Source organism: Eurosta solidaginis, chromosome 4 (assembly GCF_040869045.1).
Source record: "Eurosta solidaginis isolate ZX-2024a chromosome 4, ASM4086904v1, whole genome shotgun sequence".
Taxonomy (NCBI): Eukaryota; Metazoa; Arthropoda; class Insecta; order Diptera; family Tephritidae; genus Eurosta; species Eurosta solidaginis.
The window spans coordinates 207290134-207317126 of NC_090322.1; the positions used below are offsets into that span (position 1 = coordinate 207290134).

Here is a 26993-nt window from a genome sequence, read left to right on the forward strand (position 1 = left end):
TGTTGCGATGGATAAAAATTGACAGACATTTCGGTTGAGTTGACCCTTATTTCGGTTGATTTTACCAGACTTTTTCTTTCAGTGTATTTGTGTTCCCTCGGTAATCGCAATGTATTTTCATTGGAATAGATCAAAACAATGGCTAAACTTCTGAAAATGTACCACCTTGTGGATCACCCTATAATTTTGCAAATCATTTCATTATTATTATTTATTTTTCATTTCTAATTGTTATCATATTTATATTGTTATACTTTAGTATATATTTACGTAAGTATCTAGACATATTTAAACTTTAAAGTTAGCTGGGTTGATTAACTTTAAAGGCCGCCAAGCAACTCTTAACTATGTCAGCTGCTAAAAAATACAGTCAACAGTCATTGTCATAGAAACACATTTCGCTAGAGAGGTAACATTTAACTCAGTTAATTATTTAATTTTTTCATATTTAAATTTTTTTTGTTTGTTTTTATTTTTAAATTTTTTTATTTTTGCTAATGCCGTTATGCTCCAATTCGTTTACGTTTATTTAAATTGTTTACTGAATCAATAGCTTTTTTATTTGCTTATATTTTGTATTTTCTAATTATATGATTTTCTTGCTTTGTTTGAACACCAGCGAATGCTCCAGCTATAAATTACTTGGACTATGTGTTCTTGCCGTTGTTGTTGTTGTAGCAGTTGTAATTGTTGCTCTTCGCGCCGACGTCGCAAAGGTTACGAGTAGCGTTATAAATAACATTAATATTGTATTATGATAAATGATAAGCGACTGACATCCACTTCCTGGCTCCGTATCGCTGCCCCGCTCTTTGTAGAGTCTGCCATTTTGATTTCGTGAGCCATCTTCCTGTCGGCTCTCTTTGTATGAGGCTTCGTTTTTCTGGAATCCAGATTTCAGAATAGAACAAAATTTTTGATAGATGTTAATCGCTTTTGGATAGAAAATGGATAAAGGTTAATAAAAGACATCACATATCGACTGTTGTGTGGAATATCTCTCGCTTTGTTGCCAGTTCGAAAACACTCTATCGCTGAATATTTTCCCCAAATGCCGTATTTCAGAACCTTTTTTTAAAAACATCTTATCTCAGAATTCCGGTAAAAAACGCCCAACATAAAATTTTTTTCATAAACGCTCTATCTAAAGTCAAAACGTATTAAAATAGGGCATTTTTGCAACAAGCGTTGAGATAGATCGTTCTTCAACGAAATCCAGGATAGCACGTTTTTGAAACGAATTGTGGAATACGTTGCTTTTGGAAAATAATTTGATTTCATTGCGATTATAGTTTTTGTGTGCAAATCGTTTGGGAAATTTTCAAGTTTTTATAAAAAGTGTATCGGGACTCCAAGTTTTAGCACCCAAATAAATAACAGTATTTTTATCTTATATATAAATAGACAAGATGAAAAAATGTGGAACCGTTTTCTGCTAAACTATAATTCTAAGGTATACAAATTATATATGTATTGATAGGAAATTTTGAGCTGCACTGTTATCCATAAATAAAAAAATTATAAATATGATTTTAATATAAAAAAATTAACATAAAAGTCACACCACTACACATGCACTTATTCATACTATAGACACGCTGTGTGTGTGTTTTTGCTTTTTGTGTACTATGCTGAATCGTGAACATGGCCGAGGAGTTGCTTTGTACACAATAAAAATTTAACAAAAATACATAGCTGATCATGCATCAAGTCTATTTCTTTTCTTCCTTTGCTTTCCTTTCTTTTCAATTCTATTCTCTTATTTTCCTTTCCTTTGTTTTCTTTTCTTTGCTGTCCTTTCATTTGCTTTCCTTTCCTTTCGTTTCGTTTCGTTTCGTTTCGTTTCCTTTCCTTTCCTTACCTTTTCTTTATTTTCCTTTCCTTTCTTTTAATTTTCTTTTTATTTCCTTTCTCTTACTTTCATTTCTCTTCCATTCATATTCCTTCCTTTCCTTTCCTTCCATTCTTTTCCTTTCCTTTTCTTTCCTTTCCTTTCCATTCCTCTACTTTTCTTTTCTTTCATTTCTTTTATTTTCATTTCCCTTCCATTGATTTTCCTTCCTTTCCTTTCCTTCCTTTTCCTTTCCTTACCTTTCCTTTCCTATGGTTGAATTTCAACCACTGGGCGAACTCTATTTAAATTAAATTTACTAGTCTACAAAGAAGTTCACACAAGATTTCTTGCTAAGTTGACGTGTTTATTAGTTATTCGAGTTTAAAAGTTCAACTTAAAATTGTATGTGATTCCCCACACGATTTTTATGGAAAAACTTAAGTCGCGATGAGACGCCTCTAAGCATTAAAAAAGAAAGCTAAAATTTTTATAAGCTATCTTTTTGAATGCCTTAAGTAATAATTTCGACATGCCAACAGAAAACAAATATTTTTTTTGCCCACACTATTTATGTTAGGCTGATTTCACTAAAGCCCATCCACCATAATCCCTAATTTCATAGTTATCATTTTTTCCAAGTAATTTGTAAAAATGTAGTTGACACGTATGTATTTATAATTTTATGGAAAAAAATGTTTCCCCCTTTCTTCGAATTTTTTAAATTAGGGATGTCGTACTCAATTACATGACCACTCCAGTTTCAAGAGCAAAATAACTAAAGCAAATAGCTGATCCCTGAATAAGTCCTGCTGATCATAAAATTTAGCATTTTTACTCCACTTTTTACCACAATGATCACAAAAATTGTTAAAGCTTTTTGCTTTGTTGAAAAATGCAAAGTTTTAGGCTCTGCACAAATTTTTCAGGTATCAACCGTTTTTTTTTTTTTTTTTTTTTTGATATTTGCGCTTGAAACTAGTGGTATCTGAGTACGTGACACGCAATTTCAAAAAATCGAAGAAAGCGGTAACATTGTTTTTTGCCAAAATAAAAAAAAAATACGTGTGAACTATTTTTGAAAAAAAAAAAAAAACAAAAATCTTGGAAAATATGATAACATAGAAGTCTGTGATTATTGTGGCTGAACTTTCGTGGAACCAGCCATACGAGTATATGTAAATACATGTATCTATGTATATACTTTGTATACATTCATCACACACATACTCACCGTGACCTCATTGTCATCTTCTCTTTGGTTTTTCTTTCCAGGCCTCTCCATTTCTACAAAGATAGTAAGTAAAATATAAAATAATCACAAATATTTATTCATGTAAGGATCCTTGTTATATAATAAAAATTTAATATCTACATTAACCTGGGTCGATTTGTATGTACGAAAGTTAACCGAAAACAAGTAAGGAAGGTTAAGTTCGGGTGTAACCGAACATTACATACTCAGTTGAGAGCTATGGTGACAGCATAAGGGAAAATAACCATGTAGGTAAATGAACCGAGGGAAACCCTGGAATGTGCTTGTATGACATGTGTATCAAATGAAAGGCATTAAAGAGTATTTTATGAGGGAGTGGGCCATAGTTCTATAGGTGGACGCCATTTAGGGATATAGTCATAAAGGTGGATCAGGGTTGACTCTAGAATGCGTTTGTACAATATGGGTGCCAAATTAAAGGTATTAATGAGGGTTTTAAAAGGGAGTGGTGGTTCTTGTATAGGTGGTCGCCTTTTCGAGATATAGCCATAAAGGTGGACCAGGGGTGACTCTAGAATTGTTTGTACGATATGGGTATCAAATGAAAGGTGTTAATGAGTATTTTAAAAGGGAGTAATCCTTAGTTCCATAGGTGGACGCCGTTTCGAGATATCGCCACAAAGGTGGACCAGGGGCGACCCTAGAATTTGTTTGTACAATATGGGCATCAAACGAATGGTGTTAATGAGTACTTTGAAAGGGAGTGGGCCTTAGTTCTATAGGTGGATGCCGTTTCGAAATATCGCCATAAATGTGGACCAGGGGTGACTCTAGAATGTGTTTGTACGATATGGGTATCAAATTAAATATATTAATGAGGGTTTTAAAAGGGAGTGGTGGTTGTTGTACAGGTGGTCGCCTTTTCGAGATATCGCCATAAAGGTGGACCAGGGGTGACTCTAGAATGCGTTTGTACGTTATGGGTATCAAATGAAAGGTGTTAATGAGTATTTTAAAAGGGAGTAATCCCTAGTTCCATAGGTGGCCGCCGTTTCGAGATATCGCCATAAAGGTGGACCAGGGGTGACCCTAGAATTTGTTTGTACAATATGGGTATCAAATGAAAGGTGTTAATGAGTATTTTAAAAGGGAGTAATCCTTAGTTCCATAGGTGGACGCCGTTTCGAGATATCGCCATAAAGGTGGACCAGGGGTGACCCTAGAATTTGTTTGCACAATATGGACATCAAACGAAAGGTGTTAGTGAGTATTTTAAAAGGGAGTGGGCCTTAGTTCTATAGGTGGACCCCGTTTCGAAATATCGCCATAAAGGTGGACCAGGGGTGACTCTAGAATGTGTTTGTACGATATGGGTATCAAATGAAAGGTGTTAATGAGTATTTTAAAAGGGAGTAATCCTTAGTTCCATAGGTGGACGCCGTTTCGAGATATCGCCATAAAGGTGGGCCAGGGGTGACTCTAGAATTCGTTTGTGCAATATGGGTATCAAACGAAAGGAGTTAATGAGTATTTTAAAAGGGAGTTGGCCTTACTTCTATAGGTGGACGCCTTTTCGAGGTATCTTAATAAAGGTGGGCCAGGGGTGACTCTAGACTTTGTTTGTACGATATGGGTATCAAATGAAAGGTGTTAATGAGTACTTTAAAAGGGCGTGGGGCTTAGTTCTATAGGTGGACGCCTTTTCGAGATACCGCCATAAAGGTGGACCAGAGGTGACTCTAGAATGAGTTTGTACGATATGGGTATCAAATTAAAGGTATTAATGAGAGTTTTAAAAGGGAGTGATAATAGTTGTATATGTGAAGGCGTTTTCCAGATATCGACCAAAATATGGACATGGTTGACCCAAAACATCATCTGTTGGATACCGCTAATTTATTTGTATATGTAATACCTGCCAAGATTTTAAGGGTTTTTTATTTCGCCCTGCAGAACGTTTTCATTTTCTTCTACTTAATATGGTGGTTGTCACAACCATTTTATAAAGTTGTTTCTAAAGTTATATTTCGCGTCAATAAAACAGTCCAATTACCTTACCATGTTTCATCCCTTTTTTCGTATTTGGTATAGAATTATGGCATTTTTTCACTTTTCGTCATTTTCGATATCGAAAAAATGGGCGTGGTCATAGTCGGATTTCTTTCATTTTTCATACCAAGATAAAGTGAGTTCAAGTAAGCACGTGAACTAAGTTCATTAAAGATATGTCGATTTTTGCTCAAGTTATCATGTTAACGGCCATGCGGAAGGACAGACGGACGACTGTGTATAAAAACTGGGCGTGGCACCAACCGATTTCGCCCATTTTCACAGAAAATAGTTAACGTCATAAAATCAAATTTCAAAAGGATTGGTTAATTTTTGTTCGTCTTATGGCGTTAAAAGTATCCTTGACAAATTAAACGAAAAAGGGCGGAGCCACGCCCATTTTGAAATTTTCTTTTATTTTTGTATTTGGTTGCACCATATCATTACTGGAGTTGAATGTTGACATAATTTACTTATATACTGTAAAGATATTAAATTTTTTGTTAAAATTTTACTTTAAAAAAATTTTTTTTAAAGTGGGCGTGGTCCTTCTCCGATTTTGCTAATTTTTGTTAAGCATACATATAGTAATAGGAGTGACGTTCCTGCCAAATTTCATCATGATATCTTCAACGACTGCCAAATTACAGCTTGAAAAAGTTTTAAATTACCTTCTATTAAAAGTGGGCGGTGCCACGCCCATTGTCCAAAATTTTACTAATTTTCTATTCTGCGTCATAAGTTCAACTCATCTACCAAGTTTCGTCGCTTTATCGGTCTTTTGTAATGAATTATCGCACTTTTTCGGTTTTTCGAAATTTTCGATATCGATAAAGTGGGCGTGGTTATAGTTCGATATAGTTCATTTTAAATAGCGATCTGAGATGAGTGCTCAGGAACCTACATACCAAATTTCATCAAGATACCTCAAAATTTACTCAAGTTATCGTGTTAACGGACGGACGGACGGACGGACGGACGGACATGGCTCAATCAAATTTTTTTTCGATCCTGATTATTTTGATATATGGAAGTCTATATCTATCTCGATTCCTTTATATATGTACAACCAACCGTTATCCAATCAAACTTAATATACTCTGTGAGCTCTGCTCAACTGAGTATAAAAATTGGGTTACCTCTACAATTAGAAATGTAGTTGACTTCTGCTAATGCAATTATATATTCAATTAGCTCGAATTAGAATCAATTATTTTGATAAAGATACATTTTTTTCAAAGAATGATTGAAGTGAACGAATAATGATGTAAATAAATATAAATAATTGATTCTAATTCGAGCTAATTGAATATCTAATTGCATTAGCAGAAGTCAACTACATTTCTAATTGTAAAGGTAACCCAATTTTTTTGCTAGTGGCAACTAATTGCAATTAGATTTACCATTAGAATAAAAATTTCAATTATATAAAGGGAACTAGTTGACTATTTCTACTTGTTTAATGAATTGGAGAATATACACCAATTGCACCAATTACTAATTCTAATTGCAATTTAACATGAATGGTTTATTGTATCTAATTTGTTGACAGGTGAGAGTAGAGTGTATCTAAGTTGCGATACAGTTGAGAAAGATGAAACTCATAATGTTCAGCGTTATCGAACTGCGTTTCTTAACTGATGATTTCATTTTCACGTCTAACTAATATTGTATTCAAAAAAGTATTGTAAAAATATTTAAATATGTATGTAGCTAGAGTCTTTAATATCAATTTGTAAATAGCTATAATATGAGTATACGGGAAAAATAAATTTGTATATTTTCATAACTCGCAACTATGTTTTATATTTTGTTGCGCAAGATGCGCACGGGTCCGGCTAGTCCAATGTCACTAAGCTCTTGAAGCGCGCCTGTAAATATTGCACACAATTGAAAAACACACACTGTTAGAAAATCCGCACTTTCATAAATGAGAATCAAATATTTTAAGAAGATCGTAACAGAATAAAAGTAAGGCGAAGGTTGTGTGTAGATTGATCCAATAATTATACTCACGGTGAAAAAAAAAAACGACGAACATTTTTTCCCTGTAGCGGCACTTCTACGATTTCTAAGGGCACAACAGCTACGTAACGAAACTTTTTATTTCTTGTGGTGAGCATTGATAAACAGCCCAATAAAAAAAAAATGTGGGATGTTCTATGGACCTGTCTAATTCAGACTAATGGCTGAATTCTATAATTCAGTCTCATCTCAAGTCTCTAAATTTGAGATTTTCCTTTAGAGACAATTTTTGTGACTTGAGATGATTTCGGTATTCAGTAAATGAAAGTCACAAAAACAATTCACCATATCAACGAAATTCACCAAAATGACAATTTACTCATACATTGAACAAATAATATAGCATTGCATTTTGTCAACATAGCGTTGGGTGGTATTCTGGCCGATCTTGCTAAGCCGCCGTTCACAATTTTTATAGAAAATCCCAAAAGTGTGTAGATTCGAATCTCAGCGGCGCCACAATAGATAGTTCGATGTTTTTTTTAAGTATTTTATTTTTTTTTTAATTTCTTCTATGCTTATTTTAATTTGAGGAATAAAACAATATATTTAAAGCGTTTTTCGCAAATAATTTTTGTACTTATTATGAAATTTTCACGTTTGTGATCTGCCACGGCCCAGCTCACAAATTAGTGATTGCTTTTGTGAGGCTGGAGACGCGAGACAGCTAACAGAATGGCATATTGTCTCAAAAGTGATTTTCACCCCAAATAGTCTCTAATAGTGACTAGAGATGGCTTACTGAATTCAGCTGTAAATATCATATAACTTTACTGAATTTCAATGTCGTAGCATGAATATTTTCAGAGTTATGTAGTATCAAAGATTCCGTTTGTATGGAGGTTCCGCGCGCCTTTTATGTATCGAAACTATTATTAGCCTATGACCATCATTGGAAGGTCTCTGGAGGACGTTAAAACTTTGTTGTGATCGGTTGATTCGTTTAGGACGCAACTCGATTTAAATTATATATACATAGATGTGTACAGATGGCGGCCACCGTGGTGTGATGGTAGCGTGCTCCGCCTACCATACCGTATGCCCTGGGTTCACATCCACTTAGATCTCTTCGGAGGTTATCACGCCTTACATTTTTTTTTATTTATAGATGTGTACATATGAGCATTGTACAAGTATATACTCACCATATAAACGTATCGTTCCTTCAGTATCGCCAATACTATTTTTCGATATGCATTTGTAGCCACCAAAGTCACTTGTTTGCAAACGTCTTATGTGCAACACCATTTCCATGGCATACATATTAACTTCTTTTTCGGTGAGTACATAACGATCACCAGCAATAATCATTTCACCTGAAAATGAAAAAAAATAAATAAATAAATTTAAATAAAAGTGAAAATGATTGCATAAATAATCGAATAGTTAGTTTCTGCAAAAAAAATAATAAAAGCAAAATATAAACAACCAATCACTTCAATACACAAAACACCAGAAGCATAGAAAACGAGTACAATAGCTATATGCGATTGTCGTTGGCCACTTGAGTGAGTTAGTTTTTTGTTTGTTCGTTTGTTTTGTAGCTCACTCAGAACTGACGATGAACTGTCACGTATAAAATAACATGACACTCGGCTCCAGGGATCAGCGTGTTAAGTCGGAGAGTCAGTTAGTTCATGAAAGTAGTCATTCACTCAAGAGCTGAAGTGTTGGAGTAACAAAAATTGCGCGTTGCAACTTCATTTATTCCATAGCACGAAGTCAATAAGCTGTAAATTGTTTTTTTGGCGTCAAGTTGACAGATTGCAAGTTGTCCTTTTTTCCTCACAATTTTCTAGCTTACAATTTTGTGATTGTGATTTAGTTCATTCTTCTGCTTTTGTTCGTATTACTTTGTAATTTCGATTTAAAATTTAATTTATTTTAACTTTTTTATATTTCTATTGTATGCTTACCATTTTCCCTTTGCCAATAGTTGATGGCTTTCGGTGATGCCTCTACGTTACAAACCAATGTGACATCGGTTAGAACGGGCGCACCGACCAATTGATTCGGAACTTGTACCAATGGGTGAACTGTAAAAAAAGATGGAAATTGTTAAATATTTTTTTGTTTTAATTAAATTGAAGTTTATTTTTAATAAGATACAAGTAAGGATGGGGTTGGCTTTAGCCTTTTAACTTTCTAAGTGATTAATTGTTTGCTGCCTTAATGTTGGGGAAGTAAATGGCTCAGGGAACAGAAGTATTCATATTTGAGAAATAAATTATTTTAAAGGTCTTCAGGGTTAGTGCAGAATTTAGACGTTTTACAATTTTCATCATCATCATTAGTTGGGGCTTAACTGCCTTATCCATTTTGACCGTTTCATAACAAGTCACGACAGATATCCCTGTTTCACGAAAACTGACGCCCATTGAGAGTACCAAGGGAGGTCGATCCTTCCTCCACCAGCCTCTCCCAACTCAGCGGAGAACTTCCCCTTTTTATGATTCTAAACTGCGGTGTTGATTGAAATAATTTCTTGGCTGTTGCGTCTTCATCCATTTGCATAACATGACCTAGTCAAGGTAGCCTTTGAGTTTTTATTTGCTGCTCGCCGTCGGCATCACGGACAGGACCATACATCTTTCGGAGAACTTTTATCTCGAGTAATTTCATCTTCTCTCGACACTTTCCATGATTCCGAGTCATACATCAGGACAGGTATGACGAGCGACTTGTAGGACGTGATTTTTGTTCCTATAGAGAGGGCTTCTTAGTTTCGAATTTATATCCGCTGATTCTTCCTTGGATGACAAAAAGTACTGCGCCTTGTATTCGTTTACTGCAAGATTCACTTTCTTGCTTTTTTATCTAATTCTTGCTTCTTTATCTAATTCTTGCTTCTTTATCTAAGGCAGAGCTAATAGCTCGTTTATTAAGGCCATACTATCAATATCATCAACAATAAAATACCATCACGGTTAAGTTCTGCTCCCGCATTATGTTAAAGAAATCGCATGTAAGGGAGTCGCCTTGTCTTAAACTCCGTTTGGTTTCGAATTGCTCCAAGAAGTCCTTCCCAATACTTACGGAACTAGTGGTGCTGCTCAGCGTCATGGGCAGAGCCTTATTAGCTTTAAAGGGTATGGCGCGTGGTGAAGATCTGTTCGATAGTAGATTTACCAGGTCTGAAACCGCACTGATAAGGTCCAATCAGTTTGTTGACTATGAGCTTCAGTCTTTTTCACACAGCAGGCTGGACAAAATTTTATACGCGATATTAAGCAGGCTTATTCCACAGTAGTTGTGGGATCGCCTTTCTTGTGAATTGGTCAGAATACATTTAAGTTACAATTTGGAGGCATGCGCTCACCCGACCATATTTTGTATAGGAGTTGATGCATGCTCTTTACCACCTCTTCGCCTCCGTGCTTGAACAACTCGGCGGGTGTTCGGCCATTGCCTGGTGCCTTGTGTCGGGTGCTGGAACGTGTTTTTCATCATCGGCGATTGAGGTATCGTGTTCGTCCTTTCTCTCGCTGGCTCGCAATAAAGAGAAGTTCTCCCTTCACAACTTAAGCATAATCTGAGTTACCAGGTCGCCATTATCGTTACTGCAGGAATCCGCACGGTCTTCAACATCTCGTCTTTAAACGGATTTTTAGGTAGAATTTCCGGCCATTGTTACTATTAGCCAACATCAGATGCTCTTCATGCCATTTTGCCCACATATCTTCCTTTCCAAATAAGCGTTTCCGCGCCAGTATACAGCATGGCCCTATAAACAGCGCTTTTATGAATCAGCACGACATACCTCTTCGTAGCAGTTGTTTTTTAGGGTTCGCTGGAAACCTATAGTGCCAGCAGCGGCGGTAGATAAGGGAGAGAAATATGTTTCCACTGCTCGGTCACATCGTCAGGTGGAGTAGTCACCAGTTGTCTGTTTCGCGAGCAACTATTTGTTGGCGAACTTTGGTTGTCTCACTGCTCGCACTTTCTTCACTGCACAGGGGCGTGTACGTATCATATTACGAGCCGTGGCGAAGTCAACTAGCCTCAACCTATTGGCAGATGTTACATCGTGGAGACTAAGTTTCATACACATTTATACTAAAAAGAGAAGATCTGGGTGCAGTATCACGCGGTAAGTGATTTACGCCTAAATGAGTTTAGTTGGAATAAAACCACAAATAGAAAATAACAGCAGCTAATTTGTGCTCATTTGTATAAAAATACAAACGCAACTGTTAATAAATGCACACAAAACAGCGACGGTCATACCTGATACCGACAAAGAATATCGATATAGGTGATATAGGTTTAAACGTATGGATCTTGGAAAGCCTAAGGACTTCAAAACCATAGGATATCCGTAATTTTCTTTAAAAGGTATTTTACGGACCACCGGATGATGTTCTCCTAATTGATATTCATCTCTACTAAGTGACCTAAGACTTCGAGAGTAGGGTCACTTGTAGTCGTCCCAATGTTAGTGACCCCTGTTTCACAACTACAATTTACTGCATATATTTCACGATAGTCTTCGATATAAACTATAGGCACCTCTTTCGTATAAGGAAGAATATGTAAGTTGGGGATCTCATAAGTTGTGGTAGTCAACGGACATTTGGCAGTTGAAATTTATGTGCTACTGATGGGATTGGATAACAATGTCACAGCTTCAATCTATCTGTGCGACTTTCCATAATTAAGTTTCTTTTTCCTTTAAAGATCCTCCCTGAGCTGAAGAATATTAGGCCAGAGGAGCTGCAAACATTCGTTAGTTTTTTTAAAACAATTTTCGTTGGTTAATTTACAAGGCGTGCTATCAAAATGTGTAATTCCCACGAATTGGAGTTAGAGGGGCGCCAACGAATCGACAAAACCAAACAGCCACAATACTCAGCTTCCTTCGAGAAGGAATAATATGCGAAGCCTTTTTGCGATGTGACTAATAGAGGCCCGGTAGTCAGGCGCCGTTTGGTGATGATTATTCCTTTGACAAAAATAAGCTAAGCTGCCAAGTATGCAAAGAGCTCTAGGGTTTACTACATACTGTCACTATGAGTAGGGAAATGCTTAAAATTACAAGTGGTTTTCTGCTGTTATTATGTCTCGATAATATTTGAGGGAGTGTTAAGGAAAATAACAGAGTTTTTGGGATACAAATCCGGTACTAGCCTTTCTTCCGTGTTAACATTTTGCGTGACCTCTCGAATCTTCGCGCTGACCCAGTTTTTTTCTCTCAAAATATTCGCAGTCAATAGGGACAACAGCTATTTTCCAACGAGGCCTTTACAACGTAGATTTCAAAATTTTGAGAACAGTTAGAAGGCACTAAAGAATGCTAACATCTAGCGAGGGATTCAATAGGTTGATGAACGCAATACAAAGCTTTATATCTTTATAGCTTCCGCAACTCAACTCAACGTCACCTACGCGACGGGAGCCTGTTACAAATATGAATGTATTATAGACATTTTAAGCAGGCGAGGCTCGGGCGAACCCAAGTTCCTCATGGAACTAGGGGACGAGGGAGAGGTCTTTTTGGCCTAGAAGGCTTAATGTGGTCATACTAATCATTCCAGTAATGATCAGGCTAGTACCGTAATGGTGCTTACTACCGATACGTACCGGATCTATATCCGGCAACGCTCCCCAAAACCTTCAGGGAGTGTCTTTATCGTTAATACAACAACAACAACGCATAGTAATTTTTGGATCAGCAAACGAAAGAGCTGCCTCTATTTATTTAAAAAAAGCGACGTTTTGGGAAAATTTTAGCACATATGTAGACAACTCTTGTTCATTTCCAACTAGGGCTCATAGAAATTATAGTAAGGGGTGTGGCATGATGGAGTGCCAGTCAAGATGCATTCAAAATATGTGGTATAGGCCAAGTTAACATTGAACGACCACATAAACTTTAACAAATCCACTATAGTTGTCAACCTACTACTAAACCTATTAAAAGGCTATCGACCACTCAAATATTCATTTATATGTGTATGTCCATGTGTGTGCATTTTTGTCAATCATAAATAATCAACAGATGTTACCATTATCTTTACACAAAATCACCAGAAAAGCAAACTTAAACAAAGCACACACGCAAGCAAACAAACTTAAAACGACAAAATGTGGAATCATTAAAAAAACATAAAGAACATATTGACAAACAAAATCATTAATCCTCATACATAGTACATACATACTATATTTAACATATATGCACACATACACACATGTGATACCAACACATGTGAACAAAATAACCACCTACTTTTGGTCAACAGCAAACTCTGCCAATATTTTCGTACTAAGGTACAAACAAATATGTTCACATATAAGTGTACATACTTACACATACTCATATGTTTGCATGTGTGCATAGAAAATATGTAGCATCATCCCAGAAGCCAACTGAACGAAAAGTCAATAAGTCAAAATGCCAACAATACGAACAACACAAGAGAGTGTTAAAGGCAACAAGAATAAAAACCAACAATGATCAGTGGCTTATGGTTGCCCAAAGTAGCCCTCAGTAGCAGCAACAGTATCAGCCCTAGATAAACCCGCACACATATGCAGACAGTACAGTACAAAGCCAAGCTCATAGATTATCTAGTATACTTGTACAGTTACTGCGAGTAAAAATGAGACTGTTAAGCTTTTAATATGTTAACAAATTTTGATGGTCAACATTTTTTTTGTTAGTTTAATACGAAACTAATAAAAAAATTGTATTTCAGGCCTGCAAACCGTTGTTCAACCATACCGCTTCTATCTCGACCGTTAAACCGAATTTCGAAAAGAACCGTTCTATATCTTAATTGGCTAAACAGAAAACCACTTCAATAAATGGTTTGAGAATTAAATATATCACGGCTGTGAAACAATTAAAAGTTATTGGGGGGTCTATAACCATATTGCCGTTGAGAGTGCTCTACAAAAAATTACTCGACTTAAGTTTAAAGAGTGTGTGGGGCTATTGATTTGTTTCATCTATAATGGGATTTAATTGATCACTAGACACTAATGAGTAAAGTTGTGCTGACTCAGCCTTGAGAATAATATAGTATCCCCCCTAGGTAAAAAAGAGGACCAGTCCGACCAAAGGGACCATACGAAACAAGAAAACATATTCGACAGTGCACTGTGCTGAAGAAAGAGGACGTGTCCTACAGTAAACAGGGGGGTACAATTAGTTTCTACAAAGGACATTCTTAAAAAAAAGGATCTGTTCAACCCATGTAAATATATCAAAACTGACTCTGGTCGCATGCTCCATTCCAACTCATCCTTGACTATACTGGCCTGAATTTTTATTTTTTGCTCTCTCATAGAGAAAGTTGGAGGGAAGACAAAAAGCCGGAAGTGTAAGAAAAGAGGGAAAGGAAGTTGGGCAGAAAGGAGTATAAAAGGCAGTGACAGAGGAGAGGAAGAGAAAAAAATCATAGAAGAAAAAAGGAGAGTGGAAAACATGGGGAGGACATATAAGAGGAGAGGAAAGGGAAAGCCGTGAAACAGAAAGGAGGAGAGGTACTTAAAGGGACAAATTGAACATATAAACAGATAGAGGAAGAACGGGAGAGAAGATGCCGGAGAAGTGAAATTAGATGGAACTGGAAGAGGTGACTGAAAGTGAAAGGCAAATGGGAAGGGATATTAGAAAAGAGATGGATCAGGAAGTAAAAGGGCAATGGAAAAGAGAAATTAAATTAAAAGGACAAAAAGGCGAAAGGCAACAGGAAAGGAAAAAAGTGAATGTGATAACGAAAGCGTAGGGAAATTGAAAAGGAAAGGGAAGCAAAAGAGTAAGGCAAAAGGAAATGGGAATGAAAAATGAAGGGCGAAGGAAATGGTAAAGAGCAAGCGAGCATTAAAGGAAAATATTTAGGGAAAGGAAGGATTTGAGAGAAAAATTATCTATATCGTTTCGTAATATGAGGTGAGGGGTTTAGAATATACCCGTGGCAGGTATGCCTGTCGTAAGAGGCGACGAAAATATCAAATTGATTCAAGGGGTTGCCAGCGCAATATATAGCTTCTCCAACCCTATTGTCCACCTCCGCGAATCCTGCTTCATTAAAAGCCGAGGCTCTGGTGACCCCAAGTTGCTCATGGATCTAGGGGGTGGGAGGACGGTATGGCCTAGAAGGTATCATGTGTTAATACCAAATCGTTCCCGAGATGGTCGCGCTTGGTACCGGAAAATACCGGAAAGTACCGGATCTTCATCCGGCAAAGGACAATATTCGATTACACTCCCAAAAGCCTTCGGGGAGTATCCTTAACGCTACAACAACAACAACAACAATACGAAGAAAGGGAGGGGAAGTTAGGTTAAAAGGGATATAGAGTGTAGTAAGAGAGGAGAGGAAGAAAGAAATATCATAGAAGAAGAAATGAGAGAGGACGTGGGGGAAAATATAGGGAGAACACGTAAGAGGAGAGGAAAGGCGTGAAACAGAAAACGGGAGAGGTACTGGAAGGGAATAGTTGAACACTTAAACAGAGCGGGAAGACGGGTGAGAAGATGCCGGATATGTGAAATTAGATGGAACTGGAAAAGGTGACTGAAAGTGAAAGGCAAATGGGAAAGGATATTGGAGAAAAGATGGATCACGAAGTAAAAGGGTAATTTGAAAAAAGAAAGGAAAAATGAAATTAAAAGGACAAGGTGGGGAAAGGCATAAGAAAAGAAAAAGGGAAAGTGAAAGTGATAGTGATAGCGAAAGCGTAGATGTTGAGTGTCGTTATTGCTATCAACAACAACAACAACAGAACACTGCGGCGATTTCATTAAATTGTACATTGCATGCTATTAGGACTTCCAAATAATATTTGCCATTAAGACTTATGCGCCTTTTCATACCAATGTTTGGTGGTGAACACCACCGACACCGTAGTTTTATCATTAATTCGGCTATGGAAAGGTTATTATTGTCAATGACGTGAAAAAGTAGACCTGACCTTAATTTGCTTTTTTAAAGAGAACTATTATCAATGATGTTGCCTCCAATATAATTCTGACACAAATTCTCTTCTAGTTTTGCAATTAATGTCATTGAAATTGAAAGGTGGCTAAATAATTAGTCTTAAAGTCTAAAGAACTTTTTATTTGTGGAATTCATATGGTCGCCTATAAATTTTACATTGTAAACCACGAAAAAAATACACAAATTGAAACTCTAGAATGAACACGGCACTTTTTTAAACTTCCTAAATCTTTATGATAATATCGGGACTGATATCTTACGCTGTAATTCACTAACCGGCACGTTTAAAAACAAAAACCATATAATAAAACTTCAGTTGCGAATTACACGCTAATATCTTGTGATGTTTTTTCTATGATCGACTATATTAGCCTATCTGCTTGTAGTATGTGCTATGTGAAAAATTCAACAAATTTTCTTTGTCCTTATAAGTGGCTATGTCGTTGCTTGCTTTTGTATACACACAATTCCAAACATACGTGTGTGTTTATGTGGTTGTTTGTGTGTGTGTACAAATGTAATCGTATTTGAACATTTGATCGGACTGATTGGCCATATGTTGAGTGTTGCGAGTTGTTGGTTTTTCTTATGTTGCGCGATGTAAAATATGAAACAAAAAGAAACAAGTAAAGGTGTCTAAGTTCGGGTGTAACCGAACATTATATACTCAGCGTGAGCTTCAATTGCACATTTCATTTCAGATAAATTACTTTTCTATATAACACGTGGCACCGCCGCACAGTGGCGCCTCTGCCGTTAAAGCATGGCAAAATCAAAAAAATCATGAAAGCGTTCGCTAAATCTAATACATGTTTCTAATAGAATTTTCCAGGGATAAAGAATATATAACTAATTTTTCACAGAAAATTATAGTTTACCAGGTAGAGCCGCTCAAAGTTTACCAATTTTCAACATTGGGGAAAATTTGAAATTTTTTTTCTTTTTCGTTGTATTTAAAATGGTTTTGTGCGTAAATAAGGCGGCCGGTTGTCGTTTTCTTGTATAGCAATTAAAGATAATTTAATCTAGGATTGAAACAAAGAAAAAAAAATTGTTTTTTTTTTGGTAAAAGTTGGCGGATATACCTGTTTTTCGAAATGCCTATTTTTAGGCCCTTTTTAAAACTTTGATGGAAAAAAAAAATGTTAAAATATTTGCTCTGTCAAATTAACAGTAGTTATTTGTGAAATATTCAGTTACCTCAATTAATAAAGTCTACCTGCGTCCAGCTGCAACTTCACTTTTTATATCAAATAAAGTTAAACAACCTTGGGCAGAAATACGCGCCTGAGCAGGTATATATAATTCAGTACGGCCGGCCGTAAGGTCGTTTTTGTTATTGGAACTTGTTAACAACATAAATTTTTTTAGTTACGAATTGTATACCTGAAATTAATTTTAATAATTTGAGTAGGTATATAAAGCTATCCATCATACAATGCACATTATCATTCGTCTTTTGGAGATTAAGGAACTAAGTATTCTGTTTACTTAAATAAAGTGAATAGTATTTTTAAATATAGTTCACAGTTTAATATTTAGTCAGATACACTCGATGCCAATTCTAATATGTATCTAGAAAACTCGAAACTATTTGCGGTGCTTAAATCTACAAAGTCAAGACTTCGTTGAGGCTATTATGAGAGAATTAGCGAGTGAAACAAGCATTAAAGAAAAGGAAGGCCTGGAAGAAAAAATTAGTTTACAACACATTATGATAGAAAGAAAATTGAAGGACGTCTATCGTAACAATTCAAAATTTTATATAATTATAAACAAAGAATAAATGTAGACGATGAAACAATTACAGAAAGTAATATGTTTATGGCTTCTATTGTTCCATTACGACTAAAAGATGAAGCTTCAGAATATTGGAAAAATCCACGTCCGTCATCAACTATATTGTGGCACCCGATATTATTTCAATACGAGAATGACTGTCCAAAGTATGGATACGGAAATACAAATGATGCTAACTCCTCAAGAAGATTTTTTGAAAACGATGAAGTGACTGCTCGCATAACAGGAGTTGATAGAGATATTGTGAAAAGATTGAGAGTAATTTAAATATTTTAAACTGCCACGAACCAGTTAATGGACCCAAATTTGGAGAATATGCATCTAAAATTACAGAGTTGCTGCATCAAAAGTATCCTGAGAAGAAACTTACACCAACGGTACATAAAATTTTAGCACATGGAAAAGATTTAATAGAGTACCAGTGCTTACCATTAGGAGAATTGTCTGAAGAAGCTCATGAATCTAAAAACAAGGACTACAAAAGATATAGATGTATGAACACCTGCAAAGTATCAGGAGTTAGAAAAAACGAAGACCTTTTCAACATGTTAGCTATCTCTTCTGATCCAGTCATATCATCTATGAGGTATGTAAGAACACAAAAAGATCTTACAGATGCGTATAGCTCAGAAATGGTTGCTTTGTTAGATATATATTCCAGTGACGATGACTACGTTAAGATAAAATAAGTTTCTCACTTCTTATCACAACAATGAAAAAGAGTTTGTACGATATGGGTATCAAATGAAAGGCGTTAATGAGTATTTTAAAAGGGCGTGGGGCTTAGTTCTATAGGTGGACGCCTTTTCGAGATATCGCCATAAAGGTGGACCAGGGGAGACTCTAGACTGAGTTTGTACGATATGGGTATCAAATTAAAGGTATTAATGAGAGTTTTAAAAGGGAGTGGTGTGAAGGCGTTTTCCAGATATCGACCAAAATGTGGACCAGGGTGACCCAGAACATCATCTGTTGGATACCGCTAATTTATTTATATATGTAATACCTGCCAAGATTTTAAGGGTTTTTTATTTCGCCCTGCAGAACTTTTTCATTTTCTCCTACTTAATATGGTAGGTGTCACAACCTATTTATAAAGTTTTTTCTAAAGTTATATTTCGCGTTAATAAAACGATCCAATTGCCTTACCATGTTTCATCCCTTTTTTCGTATTTGGTATAGAATTATGGCATTTTTTTCAGTTTTCGTAATTTTCGATATCGATAAAGTGGGCGTGGTTATAGTCGGATTTCGGCCATTTTTTATACCAAGATAAAGCGAGTTCAGATAAGTACGTGGGCTAAGTTTAGTAAAGATATGTCGATTTTTGCTCAAGTTATCATGTTAACGGCCATGCGGAAGGACAGACGGACTTCTGTGTTCCGTGTTTCGCCCATTTTCACAGAAAACAGTTATCGTCATAAAATCTATGCCCCTACCAAATTTCAAAAGGATTGATTAATTTTTGTTCCACTTATGGCGTTAAAAGTATCCTAGACAAATTAAATGAAAAAGGGCGGAGCCACGGCCACTTTGAAATTTTCTTTTATTTTTGTATATATTTTGTTGCACCATATTATTACTGGAGTTGAATTTTGACATAATTTACTTATATACCGTAAAGATATTAAATTTTTTGTTAAAATTTTACTAAAACAAATTTTGTTTTTTAAAAGTGGGCGTGGTCCTTCTCCGATTTAGCTAATTTTTTTTAAGCGTACATATAGTAATAGGAGTAACGTTCCTGCCGAATTTCATCATGATATCTTCAAAGTTTTAAATTACCTTCTTTTAAAAGTGGGCGGTACTACGCCCATTGTCCAAAGTTTTACTAATTTTCTATTCTGTGTCATAAGTTCAACTCATCTACCTAGTTTCATCGCATTAGCTGTCTTTTGTAATGAATTATCGCACTTTTTCGGTTTTTCGAAATTTTCGATATCGAAAAAGTGGACGTGGTTATAGTCCGATATCGTTCATTTTAAATAGCTATCTGAGATGAGTACCCAGGAACCTACATACCAAATTTCATCAAGATACCTCAAAATTTACTCAAGTTATCGTGTTAACGTACGGACGGACGGACGGACGGACATGGCTCAATCAAATTTTTTTTCGATCCTGATTATTTTGATATATGGAAGTCTATATCTATCTCGATTCCTTTATATATGTACAACCAACCGTTATCCAATCAAACTTAATATACTCTGTGAGCTCTGCCCAACTGAGTATAAAAAATTGTCTCTCCTTTTTGAAGAAAACTTATTCCCATACGATGCCACAAAATTTTAACTCGTTTCTATTTGTATATTATTTAAAAATGGTTTTTGAATATGCAAAAGGTACCCGGGTACGCATCTATGCACAGGACGGTTAAACTTGTTTTATATCTTAGTTGCCGTGGTCTTTAACCGATCCCGTCCATTTTTACTAGAAATACTTTCTGCTATAAGGAAAATATTTGTACACAGTTTCATTACAATATGTTAATCTTTCTTCGAGTTATGGCTCCCGAAACATAGACAATTGCTTAGTCAAAAAAGGGGCGGGGCTACGCCCATTTTTGAATATTTGAAGTTTTTCCTATTTATTGTTATAAATCCATTTGGGAAATGAAATATTCGTCCACGACCCTTTTAGAAATCGTTTATATTAAAGTGGCCGTGGTCCTTAATCGATTTCGTTAATTTTTCTTCAAAGCATTCCTTATAGTAAAGGCAACCTCTCTGCCGAATTGTGTTGCGATTTTTGATTTATGGTTAGTAATATTTGTAAAATTGATTTTATCACAAGTGGGCGGTGCCACGCCTATTTTAAAAATTTTTTTCAAGAGTCTCAATATCAGTCCTCATGTCAAATTTCAACATTCTAGGTGTATTATTTACTAAATAATCAGTTTTTTTGTGTTTTCCAAAATGTTATATGTATATATATAAAGTGGGCGTGGTTATCATCCGATTTGGCTCATTTTCAACCCCAATCTATTCTGGGTCCAGATAAGCCCGTGTACCAAATTTGATGAAGATATCTCAATATTTACTCAAGTTGTCGTGTTAACGGACGGACGGACGGACGGGCATGGTTCAATCAAATTTTTTTTCGATACTGATGATTTTGATATATGGAAGTCTATATCTATCTCCATTCCTTTATATTTGTACAACCAAGCGTTATCCAATCAAAGTTAATATATTCTGTGTGCAAAGCACGCTGAGTATAAAAAGCGTCAAATTGTGCAATGAATTTAGAGCAAATAATGGTTGTATCTCCAAAAACATATGTACTTACATCGCCTTTAGTTTTATTACTTTCGTTATATCAATTTGCTTTATGTGTATTTAGCCACAATAGAGGTTAAGTTTCTTTTAAGTAGATTATTTCTACACGTTAAAGAAAATCTTCAAAAATATACGAATTTAAAAGTTTGGATTGTAAATTTTCGACAAATTGTTGTGAAATATATTTAAATGCTCCACTGATAATGGGAAGTGAAAACCTTAACCAATTACCAGCATCACACGCACTGTGAAGTGTAATTACTAGACATAACAAGCGAGGTGCTAACCGATTCCCGTCATTACTTTATACTACTCCTGGAAACATAGTATACTCCCTCAAGAAATAGCTCAGCAGGAAAAGACGTTAGCTAAGAGCTAACTAGAAGTGGGTTTTCCATAAACCAATCTACAATATTTTTACTTTATTTTATTTGAAAAAAACGCTAACTACTTTTATATAGAAACAGTCGCAAAATATTCAAAGGAAGTCATTTCTACAGTACTTGTTTTTGTCGAAGTATAAGTAAGGCTATTACCAATTGTTGTATGGAACTGTTATGCTAACAAACATTCGATCCGCGATGCATCATATCCAACTAAAAGCCAACAAAAGATGGGTTTTATTCAGGATGCACGAAAACATATCTAGGCGAAAGTGAGAAAACATTTATTTTCTTACCTTTTTCGTAATTTTGAAGAAAACTCATGGCGTGGCATGGCATGACGAAGGCAACGTTGCATTACTTTCTAACAATTTGGTTCCTAACTTTTGGTAGTATTTCCTGAAATACTCAACTAGTATAAAGCATTTTTTACCATTTGTTCTTTTTATACTCAGTTGAGTAGAGCTCACAGAGTATATTAACTTTGATTGGATAACGGTTGGTTGTACAGGTATAAAGGAATCGAGATAGATATAGACTTCCATATATCAAAATCATCAGGATCGAAAAAAAATTTGATTGAGCCATGTCCGTATCTCGAAACGGCGCCCACCTATGGAACTAAGGATCACTCCTTTTTTAAAATACTCATTAAAACCTTTCATTTGATACCAATAGCGTACAAACAAGTGACATCTGATTTTGAAGACTCCCATACAAAGCCGATGAATGATGAGAGAAAGATGAAGAACAGAAGAGGCCGTTTTCTGAAAAATTATTAAATCTAGCACTTTTTTAGCACTTTATTCAAAATGGTGGCGAAACTAATATTTTGTAATTTGCTTATCATCCAATCAATATGCTTATAGGCCAACTGTGGGCAGGGGTCCAAAGCTAACAAGAGCATCGGGCATCATAGTACACATCTAACCAAGCTTTCGCTTATGTTGATGATATGAAGCTAGCTGCTACAATTTCCCAATAGATTGACCGGGACATCGTCCTGCGGGTAAAGAGCATTTGACGAGCATAATAATGCGTGTACTACTTTATATAACGCATGTATTAACTTAAAATCTGGTAGTCACTCCTAAGTAGCGCTTCCGTGGTCGGGTATATTTTATAGGCCAACAGACGACACGAGGTTGGGACCATGTGTAAAAGTCTAATCTTTCTTTCCGCTAAATACTTTCAACTTAGAATTCCCCTTACTGAGCTTATGACGGGTCTCATAAAGCGACAGAGAAATGAAACAAAGCCTAGGAGAATGCCACTCGTTTTGGAGCTGACCGCGGAAATCATTTTAACGCATACGATTTCAGGTCATACACCTAAAATATCCGGACCATCATCTCGAATGGTGCCACAACATGGTTGGTAAATGTTTTCACGAAGCGAACACCTGACATAATAGCCATTCAATTGAAAAGCGCAGATTTTAAGTCAGATTGGTGGTAAGATACTTCGCCGCCACGCTTGTGTCAGTACTCTCGTCCAGCTTTTAATAAGTTGATGAACCATTCATAATTCATTTTTCATCACCTTTGTGTGTGTTTTAAGACCAAACTACCAAACCGGTGACGCATAGCACACGATTGCTTTGCACTGGTTAGAAACGTTTCTTTATCTCTTCCCCGAGTCTAGTCAGCATGCGACGTGAGGATTTTGTTGTGGCTTTGTACTTGAGATACAATTTCGGTGACAGTATTATCGTATAATCGAAATTACGCTTAAGATCTTTCTGTGACTGACAGTCGGTAGCGTAACTCCATCGGCGCGAACGTCCAACATTTTTGTTTTCTGTTCCTTCAAAGTAGTAAACAGGATGGCCGTTGGTTTGGGCGGTGATAGTACCAGGTCGCGCGAGGTTAAGAAACTTAACTGGGGAGACAGTTGTTAACTTTAAAAACTAATTCGTCTGTTGGACTGTCAGATCCTGTTGCCGATATCGTGCAGCCGTCGGCGTATGAAAATGGGAGTTTTGATACGAAGAAATTAAACAGAAGGGGGGATAGGACACCACATTGAAGTTTCGTCCCTAAATTGAACCGACGCTTTCCAACCATTCAGATAACTTGCGGTCCATCTTTTAAGACAAGGGGGAGGAGGGGATCTTCTATGTCTTGGAATAGCATGGTGTGGTTGATGGGGCTATTCATAGTTCAGTCCGTTATTTATCTGGGTGTTTATGGCGTTTAGCGCGGTAGTGCTATGCATTTTTCGGAAACCATGCTAATGGGTGGCAAAGGGAGGATTCGTAGTGAATTGAGGGGGCAGGATGGATTCTCCTCTTTGCAACTGGCGAAAGGAATAATATCGATCGATATGACTCACCTTTGTTAGCTGGCTTCCCTAGGTTTTGTAATGAACACTCTTAGTGCAAAACAAGTAAGGAAGGCCAAGTTCGGGTGTAACCGAATACTACATACACAGCTGCCAAATTATAGCTTGCAAAACTTTTAAATTACCTTCTTTTAAAAGTGGGTGGTACCAAGCCTATTGTCCAAAATTTTACTAATTTTCTATTCTGCGTCATAAGGTCAACCAACCTACCAAGTTTCACCGCTTTATCCGTCTTTGGTAATGAATCATCACACTTTTTCGGTTTTTCGAAATTTTCGATATCGAAAAAGTGGGCGTGGTTATAGTCCGATTTAGTTAATTTTAAATAGCGATCTGAGATGAGTGCCCAGAAATTTCGTTAATATACCTTAAAATTTACTCAAGTTATCGTGTTTACGGACAGACGGACGGGCGGACATGACCAAATGAATTTCTTTATTCGCTCAGATCATTTTGATATATAGAAGTCTATATCTATCTCGATTAGTTTATGCCGTTACGGGGTACCGTTATGCGAACAAAATTAATATACTCTGTGAGATCTGCTCAGCTGAGACTAAATATCGGGAGGGGTGTCAAAAGACGCGCTTTGGACCAAAAATTTAAATTTTCGTTATATTCTTGTAGGAGGAAATATGGCTTAGTATGTTTTGTAGGACGGTTGGTACACATATGTACTACATATCCCAGATGATACAATGATTTACCACCACCCCCGAGTCAGCCTCTTATCGCACGTCCCCTTTGATACCATAGAAATTTTATTTGTAGCCCAAACAACTCTTGCTTTGCATTAAACGAAATATGCCACCGCGCGTAGAGTTCCATACCGAAAGGGTTAAGAGAGTCGCGCTGTCGCATAGCATGACACTAGCCATTTTCCACTGCTGGGGATGACAAAAGACTTCAAAAAAAGCATTGAAACGTCTGTCAGGAAGCTTACTCTCTCAGCGCAAAGTTGTTTTGGTATTGACATGGCTATATCGTCTGGGCCTATTGATTTAGAGGGCTTGGCCTTTTTGAAGGCTTCTTCAACCTCTGTGGGGGTGATAGGAATGGGTGGCACGTTGTGTTTGGGTTTATACATGATGAAATAAGTATTCAGGTGTTCTCATCATGTTGACGTTTTCCCTTATTCTGACAAGTTCGGCATGCATAATTTTGAGGGTTGTCTATCGTACAGAACTGTCTTTGAGTTCTACTACGATCGTAGTAGATTTTACTATACGTTTAGAAATATTATAACTATATAAGCTGTTACTAGAATTGTTTAGCCAAAAAGATTAACGTAACTTTGTATTCCCTAACAGAATATAGACAAAATATTGCAGAAAACTAATTTATTTGAAGAACTTGTACGAAAAATTAAGCAATCCAAATTTATTACTTTTGAAATACACGTAAGTACTGGCATTTAGAGCTGCCGAAAAAGTGAGGTTATGTTGTTAACATAACCTTTATTATCATGATTCAATCACAAGGAGTTTGCTCGGCTGACAAATTTTTTGACAATTGCAGCCATTTTGCTCCCAAATCGAGTTGACATCCGTTAACTGTGTTGTTTCTTGCATTTGTTCGAAAACCATTAGTAGTGGAAATAGGAAGCAATAAGTTAACAAATACCCGATAAGTACTGAGCTGCATAACGAAATTTACTCATTGAGCATGTTAACTTATTCATTCCTTATGTTCGGAACATTCGTCTGCATTTATTCGGACTTCGTGAGGTAGTATCAAACGAACGTGTCCCGAATATTCTAAGCTAACGGTTTATCCGGAATATTTGCATGAACACTTAAACGGAAAAGAGCTTTCCAAATTTTCAGAATAAAAAGGTAAATACTCCCTATGTAGCAGGACCGCACAAAATCTGAACTCTTCTGCCAAAGCCAAGGCCGGAATATAAAGTTCTAGGTCAATAAGCCATTTTCTTTAATTTCTTTGTCAGTTCATTGCTGCCAAATAGTCCTATCTTAAAATACTATTCAAAAATTTCCCTTTGCAGGATTTATCACAAAAATGCCATATAAACGCTCTATATCAGAATAAGGTTCAAGAACGCCTTATCTCAGAATGATTTTCCTTAACTCGCTCTTATGTAAAAATGCAGTGAACTTATGCTCATATAGGGAGTTTTATAAACAAAATTTGAGAAAACAAATTCTGAATGAATGACCAAACCAACATAACTCCATATCAATTCTCGAAATATTTAGTAGAAAATGAATTATTTCCCCCAAAACCTGTTGGCATTTACAAATTTATTATCACTACTAATATACTACTAAAGGTACTTTTCTACTAATATTTTCGCTGAGGGGACTGAATTATTCCCCTTTTTTCTTACTTCGTAAAAGCAACTCGTCCAGGTTTTAAACTTGGGAGTGTCAAAACTCTGTCATCATTGTAGAACAAACCCATTACTACGGGTTTGAATCATGCTTTATTATTACATCATGGGGTTTACATACATATGTGCCCGCCTGTTTGCACGATGTCTGGTCTGAAGCATTGCCGTCACCAACATGTAAATAAAGTTGTAAAAACATATTGAAAACAATATACTTATATCGCTATTATTAAAATTATAAAACATCTTACCATCGTTTGACGCCAAAAAATTGGTAAATTTCAATAATTTTGTTGAATAAACAATTATTTTTTGAGAATTGTCACAAGTTTGAATGATATAAAAGTCAGCACAAAATAGAATTGGAGAAAAAAGTAATGCCGTTGCATATTTTTCCAGGAAAATTGATATGTATGGTTTTTGATAAATTATTTCTTCTGAATGAAAAAGTTGTTTCGCAAAGAAGCAAGCTGAGTTTCAGAGTGGGAATTCAAGATGGCGGATTAGAAATAGAAGCTCCCAACTTCAGTCACCTTGTAATTGCATCATGTCTTACCTTATAATTAGGCACCCTTTAGCATCAACTCAGTATATTCATGATTTATATTTGGAAAGTTACTTATTTAAACCCCAATAAGGTAAGCTACGACAAAAAGTTTTGAAAATACCAAAAGCTAAATGTCAAGAAAGTGACCGCAATATTTTTTTTGCAACTGTCGCTAGGGGTCTAAGTAAGCCAAAACAAACTCACCGTACCTTGTATCCAT

General features: G+C 36.1%; 1 protein-coding gene across 1 annotated transcript; it reads right to left on the minus strand.

Annotated features, from left to right (window-relative positions):
• Positions 1–214: 214 nt before the first annotated feature.
• DIP-beta (Dpr-interacting protein beta) lies at positions 215–26993 on the minus strand. The gene is made up of 5 exons (XM_067779669.1): positions 26978–26993; positions 9038–9157; positions 8267–8437; positions 3066–3118; positions 215–883 (listed from the first exon to the last, which is right to left on the minus strand). The coding sequence occupies exons 1-5, from the start codon at positions 26991–26993 to the stop codon at positions 632–634; spliced, it is 612 nt and encodes a 203-aa protein (XP_067635770.1). The 3' UTR covers positions 215–631.